This window comes from Poecile atricapillus, chromosome Z (assembly GCF_030490865.1).
Source record: "Poecile atricapillus isolate bPoeAtr1 chromosome Z, bPoeAtr1.hap1, whole genome shotgun sequence".
NCBI lineage: Eukaryota > Metazoa > Chordata > Aves > Passeriformes > Paridae > Poecile > Poecile atricapillus.
In genome coordinates, this window is record NC_081289.1 from 62,273,086 (window position 1) to 62,280,541 (window position 7,456).

A 7,456-nucleotide genomic window follows, 5' to 3' on the forward strand; every position below is an offset into this window, starting at 1 on the left:
GCCCCCCCTGCACTGCAGGACTGACAAAGATCACAAAACAATGATGTTACAGGTGAGGCAGAAAAGTCCTTTTCCTTGTGAAACATGTCAGTACGGGACATCATATCCCAGGAACCCTGACAGAGACAACCTCAGGAATCTCACAGGCTGAGATTTCTAGTGATGCCTGAGAGATTTGTACACTTGACTGGCTGCATTTGAAAGCTGACAGCAATTTGGCATCCAAATCCCACTTGGGGAGCTCTAAAGTAGCAGCTCTACTGGACTTCCACAGCTACAAACCTGAATCTCCTCAGCTGTGACCACGAAACTTGTGTGCACAAGGTACACACACCGAAGTTCCTTCCAGATGAACAGCCAAGCTGTGGCTGCTGAAACACCAATTCCTGCAACCAGCAGACTCTGTCTTGCCCTGGGTTTCCCTCAGACCACATAAGGCTGGACTCCTTAGCAGCAAGTTGTTCTGACGTGCTTTTGCAATGAAAAAACTTGCCAGTTAATCTCCCAAATCTCCTAACATCAAAGTACAATCCAAAGCTCAGAGTAGTGCATTGGAAAACTCCATCAGCTCCGTCTGTTTTCAGACCCACTGGCCTGTAACAGTCCTTGAAGTACATAAAAAAGCATTTAGCACAGTTATCAGTAACTATAATCTGTCTTCTGGACTGACAATGTGCAAATCAGTAGGATGCATATATATTAATAAAATTATCTAAATATCCCAACTCTTACAAACACGAGCACATGATCAGTAGGATTAATGTATTTATGGTAATGCACTGCAGAGGACAGCCTGATGTCCCTGCACAGATTCACCAGTGAGATCAAGAGTCCCACCTTCGCAGAGACTTTCTGTGAGTTGTGGCTTTGCAGCTCCCCCCATTCCCATCAAGTCCATGTGCACCTCTCCAACACATCAGAGTCTCACAGCAGAGACTCCACACATTCCTTGTAACAGACACAGCCAGATGCCCCCTTCTAAAAGTCTCTCTCCAGCTGTCATAATTAATAAATCCTTTAGAATAAACTAAAGCAGGTATCATTGAACACGTGCTTTGAAATATGGGAGACTTTATAGAAAAAAGGATTGGAATTCTGGCTTTGGAAAACTGGAAGTGTTGATAACCACCCTGCTAAGGTTTTATGATGAAGCTTAACAGTATTCTTACAATGAATCTTATTTTAAAGATTGCAACTCTGGAAAAAAAATTACTTTTAAATGTCTGTTTTCCTTAAAGGAAAGTAAGGCAATCCTTCAACATTACTGAACACCTACAGAGCTGTTTTGTGTGTCTTGCTGCATCCTGTCTGGAAGAAAACTTGAAGCTGTAATTCCAAACTCTCTTGTCTCACCAGGAGACTGTGCCTAAAGCTGTACTGGGTGAACCACCCTAGACTAAGTACAGCTACAGGAAGAATACGTGGGGATTATGATACTGTTAAAAGCAGGATTCTTGTTCATGCAAAGCTTATTTCCGCTGAGACATTGACACAAAATATATTCCCAGTACAGCTTTTGCCAGAATAGAACACAGAACCCAAACCACCATTGCTCTACCAAGACTACAACCAGACCTGGTCAGGCCTGAGCCCTACAGGAGAAACAGCAATTAGGCTACACAGGTTCCAGCTGGAAATTTAGGTCTGTTTAAACCAGTATTTAAATCAGAAAGGATAATAAACTGAGGTTGAAATATGAATCTGGATGTGTTTGCACAGACTTTCTATATTTACACACATATCTGGAACAGTATGTAGCTTCAATATAACTACTACTACTGCGGAAAGGAACTGCAAATTCCTTTCTTAAAGAGAAAGTAATTCTACTTAACCAGGACTCATCTTCTGTGGGGATATTTCAGCAGCAGTAGCACACCACAATGCACAGGCACACTTCTCCAGCCAAGCATCCTCTCAGTCTGCAGCAAATGTACTTGTGTGAAGCAGGACAACAGAATTAGACTCCACAAATTTTGTATTTGTCTCTCCATCTGCCTAAAAATTCACTGCCACATCCTGTGAGTACGGGAAGTAAATTAAGAAGGGGGTGAGACACCATCAGGACATCCCACTGTAACACTGAGACACGGATCCCAAGAACAGCACTTCAGCCTCCCTTGATATGCAGAAAACTTCCCCCTTATTCAGCTCCTGCTGCAATAATCCTGCCCTCTGCAGTGCTGTCCTCTCTCACTCCCCTCTCCTACTGATTTCATCAGGCACAAATAAATGGCACTTTTCCAGAGCAGTTTTCTTACCCCTGTGCCCACCCGCAATCATGTCACAGGGACACAGTGCTAAGCAATTGATTCTGTTTTGTTTCTCTCACTGACTCCCCCATATCAGCTATACACATACATGGATACAAAAATAGAAAGCCTATTTAGCCAAACACCTGCTTCCATACAGTGTGTTATGAGGAAAAGAAAAAACAAGCTTTGCAAGGAGGCTGGGAGTGAAGCTTGCAGCAAAACTCCTCCTTTATTTCAGTACAGCAACATCACTCTGACAAACAGGAAGGGGCAGATTTTTTCAATTTCCTTTCACAGATGAAGTTGAAATACAGCATTATCTGAAACAGTATTTTTTACAAAATATGAAAAGAAGCTAAGGAATCATCTGGCTTAAAATATATATCCTCTATGAGCCCTGCCAGCACCCCAACAGTTTTCTAAGGTATTTAAAGCAGATTCTGGAACTCTTGAACAGGTGGGACATCTTGAGAGACCAAAATCACAGAATCATGGAATGGTCTGAGTTGCAAGGGATCTTAAAGCCCATCTCATTCCATTCCCTGCCATCCCCACCTCCACTATCCCAGGCTGCTCACAGCCCTATCCAACATGGCCTTGGACACTGCCAGGGATGGGGCAGCCACAGCTGCTCTGGGCAACCTGTGCTAGGGCCTCAGCACACTCATGGTGAAAAATTTCTTCCTAATAACTAATGTAAACCTCAGATATGCCAAGGCAGGGCCATGGAACAGTAACATCAGGAAAACATAGATATTTGAAGATTTCCACATGGCCTAAATAGAGGACAAGGAAAGAATCAAAAAAACCAAACCGGTAGCAGAGCACTGGAACTGACACGTGCCACTTTTCTAAGGATGTGCATCATGACTGATTGTAAGATTAGGAGCACACATCTCCCTCCATGCTATCCCATGGCCTTTCCTGTCCTTTCTCTGGCCAAGTCCCTCCTCTGTGGTCTCTCTAGTACTAGCATGGTAGGGTTGAGCTCATCTGCTGGTTTTCCTGCTGCAGAGCTTCACTAAAGTATTTCTGTACTCTCTGGTCACCCATTTTGACACAGCCTGCAGACATTAATAATCAGCAAGACATTTCTGCCTGGGGCATTTTTATCCAAACTAGGGGTTAAAAATATTCCTGGGAAGGAAAAGGAAGGGAGGAGCCAAACAGACAGTGAGATCACTCACCCACCTCCCATAGGAAACCAGGGTAAAAACGGCTTCACCATGAGCTGCTCTTTCTCTTGAGTCAAGGCTGCCTAAAAACCCTCTCCAAAAATATATTGCAGCAAGTTATGAAGTAATTAGCAAAAACAAAAAATAAATTTAAACGTAGATGCTCACATCATGCAGCCTCACATCATGGTTATTTATGACCTGTGATTAAAGAAATGAAAACCAAACTTTTTCAGTATCGTTACAAGGAGCTTTGAGCTGTGTGGCTCAGAAGTTGTGTACAAAAAGAAAAAGGACTGATGTAAGTGGATTTTAGCTCTCACACAGACCCCATTAAAGGTTGCTGTATGAGCACAGCTGAGACAGTGACAGCTGTAATAAAAACACAGGCGGTGAAAAGCAAGCAGAAGGTATAAAGAGCCCTCAGGCTGGAGCTTTTGGTGCTGAGGCAGAAGAAGCAAGGATGATTTCAGGCTGTGGCAAATGAGCAGCCAGCATTCTCATTTGCCGTAGAGGGCAGGATTTACTTTGGGAAGATCGTTCTGACCTCTGCTGGTCCCCTCAGGCAAACCCAGCAGAAACCTGGAGGGAGGCCAGGAATTCCCAAGGGCTGAGCACATGGGGAAACACTGACCACATCTGCTTCTACCAACTCCTTCAAGGAATGCCACTCAGACGACTTTACAGTTCACTTCTGCTCCACACTCACATAAAAAAAAAAAAAAAAAAAAAAAAAAAATTAGTTTCTAGGCCTAAAATTTGCTCCTGGGGCTGCCCAGACCCTACCACAAGCCATGTTCCAGCCTCTCTTCCCTGGTGCAGACCCCCCAGCTCATAACTCTTACCCCTTGGCCCCCTCCCATTGCACAGCTATGACTGGGACAGCCTCCCAGAGCTGCTCCACAAAGGGAAAAAAGCCATTTCCCTTCACAACAAAGGTGCCTGAAGCACCAGGGAATATCACACCCACCAGTGGCTCCTCAGGCTTGCAAACAGTCACATTTCAGACTGGAAGGAATATTCTCATGAAAAGCTGCCCCTTGCTTCCTCCCCACCACACCAGCAGAAGCGGGGCTGTGAGGCTTTTATGTGGTTCCCCACTAAGTACCAGGCACAGCAACCAAAAGAGGCCCTCCCATTACCACAAGGGCTCCTTGTGGCCCCACAAGTAGGTAAAACCACAGGCAAACTCAGCAAAACCAGTGGGTGACCCCTTCTGAAAGTAGTCACCTCAAGACCACTACTTAGAGATGCTCTAAGCCTAAGAAGGGAAGCTGCCAACCTGTTTCAGCTTAGAAGCCACCTTAGACATGCACTTTTTTGAAGCATGTGCTCAGCCTCCCTGCCAGAGATGAGTTTTTTCCACCATCTTCTTTTGGAAGCAAATGAGATCATTTCAGGAAGGCTCAACAGCTTCTGCTGCTCCTCAACAGAACCACATCAGGGAAACTTGATTAAAAATAGATAATAAAGGAAATGCCAGTAAGCCACACCAGAACAGGCAGCAGAAGGAAAGAGAAATAATTTCCTTGAACCAGGATTCAAGGCCTAATATTGTGTTTTTAAATATTAAGAACTGTTCCCTGAATGTTGCTGGCAATTTATAGACTCAATATGGGCAAAATATGCTCAACAGCCAGCTGAAAGGAGGCTGAAACTTGAATTACATCCCTACCCTACACACAGATTTCCTGCTGGCAGATAGCAGGAATCTGGGGATAACGCAGGGGCAGCTTCTCCACAGAAACCAGTACTGGTGAGTTGGGGAAGCTGAAGAGAACAGCACACACCATCCCCGAAGGACACTGCACTCAGAGGAAGGGCACACTGAGCATTCGGGACTGAGCCAGCTTTATCAAGTCTAGCAATGAGACACCTCCCTTTCTACAACAGCAGCAAGGCTGCTATCTGTGCACAGCCCCTGGTGAGAGCCGGCGGCCCCAGGTTGGGTTGTGCAACAGGGGTTGAGCCCCCCAGTGTGGGTGCTGGTCCATTGGGCTCAGGCTGGGGAGTTTCTCCAGGCTCTCTGCAGCAAAGGGAAGGCTCTTGCCTCCCTGCCCAGGTTACAGGAGCAGTGAGATCCCACGTGGACACACTCGTACAGCCTGGGGTATGTGGGGGATTCCACCCATGTGGAATCCTTCAGAGCGAGGTGGATAGGATGGATGGATCTGGGCACAGTACCTACACCAACATAAAGCTTATGGATGAAGCGGACCTGGAATGAAACACGGGCAGACTTAACCATTCCCTCGTGGCTTCCTCGACTCTCAGACCACAAGAAAACGACAGTCACGGTCTCGTTGCTCACCAGGAATTCATTTTATAGCACAAAACGGGTTCTGGACTTACCTTTCCAGACATGTGACATGGGCTGATGTCCCACCCTCCATCACTTCAGTCCCTCCCATCGCTGCCAGCCTTCCCCCACTGCCAGCCCGCCATCGCTGCCACCCATCTCCCATCGCTCCAGACTCCCCCATCCCTGCCATTTTCCCCCCATGCCCGTGCCCAGCCGTGTTGTGGCTCTCGAGGGCGGAGGGCGGGCACAGCCCCTCCGCGGTGCCGCCAAACAAAGCGCGGCTCGGGGGCTCCGCTGCTGCTCCCGCGGAGGAACGGGACGGGATGGGGCGGGACGGAACGCTGGAGCCGCCGCAAGTCACGCCGGCCCCGAACACGTTCCTTCCTTCCCTCCGCGCCGGTGAACTCACCCTCCTTGGCTTTCTTCTTCCTGGCCAAGGTCCCGCCGAGCTTGCCCAGGAACGACTCCTCTTTCTTCATCCTGTGCGGCCGCAGCGTCGGGGACCGGACGGGCGCGGCGGACATCGGCTCTGCCGGGGAAGCCCGCCCGGCCCTGCCCGATCCCGCCCGGCGGCTGCGGGGCCCGAGGAGCCGAACCGAGTCCGGGAGCGGGGAATCACTCGCCCGAGCGAGCGGGGCGAGCCCACGATGTGCGCTGGCAGCGCTGGGGGCGGGCTGGAAGCCGCCGCGACCACAGCGCCCTGCCACGGCCGGGAAGTCCGCGGGAGGCGGGGGCGGGACGAGCCTCGGACACCCTCGGGGGCGGGCACAGAGCCCACCCGAGCATTACCTGCGGCCAGGCGGGCTAGCCCCTCCTCCGGGGCACCTGGTGCGCCGGACCCACGTGGGGTGCCAGGAAAAGTGGGTAAAAAGCATTGCTGCAAAGTAACACCCCCGGTCCCACCACAGCCGGACCGGAGTGGTGTTGGGCTTGAAAGTACACGAAGGTCCAACTTGAAATGACGTCCTTTCTTAAGCACAGTTTTATATATTCCACATTTTGCAACAGTTGGACACAACTGGGGGCAAACGCTCAGCATGTGCCGTTTGTCAGGGCACCGCAATTCCTTGCTGGCTTCATTCAGGTGTGCCTCTTAATTCTGCAGCCACGCGCCTCTTCTGTCAGACCAGCCTGCCTTCTCCTCCTGGCACGTTGCCGGTCAGGTCTGACATCTCCTTTGTGGGAAGATCGAGAAGGGGGCATTAGGCTTTGTGTTTGCCAAGCCACCACCTCCCAGGAGTTCCCGCACTGCTGCTGCCATCAGCACGGTGTGTGGGTGCAGAAACGCCCCAAACCGACGCTCCCACAGGGAGAATTTCTTATTCCTTATCATTTCACAGCAGCTAGGAGCACGATAAGGGCCTTGTGGAATACACGTTAAAGACAGGTCCTGATGAGTTTATAGAGTTAGGGTCTGATCCTGTTTTAGCCCCTAAAGTGGTCACACTGATTTTAGCGGGACTGCTGTGTCCCCAAAGGCAGGCACAACCTTTGTCAGTGCTCCTGTGAGCAGCCTCCCTGTCAGCAGCCCTTGCCCCAACAAAGGACCACATTCAAACCAACAAAGCTTGGCTCAGGAGCTGCACACCTAGCTTATATGGGACAGATTTGCAGGCTTGACCTGACACAGAAGCAACACCGCAGGACACATCCAGAGCAGAATGTAGCAGCGATCATTTTCTGAGTCAGCTTCATTCGAGATTTATCCCAAGCTAATACCCTCTGTC

General features: G+C 49.1%; 1 protein-coding gene across 1 annotated transcript in view; it reads right to left on the bottom strand.

Moving 5' to 3' along the window:
- The window catches only part of LOC131593027 (beta-parvin), a 51,756-nt gene extending 45,331 nt beyond the window's left edge, over positions 1 to 6,425 (bottom strand). Inside the window, exon 1 of the mRNA XM_058865191.1 lies at positions 6,139 to 6,425. Coding sequence (XP_058721174.1) covers positions 6,139 to 6,253 — 115 coding nt within the window. The 5' untranslated portion in view covers positions 6,254 to 6,425. The remainder of the gene's footprint in view (positions 1 to 6,138) is intronic.
- Positions 6,426 to 7,456: the final 1,031 nt, after the last annotated feature.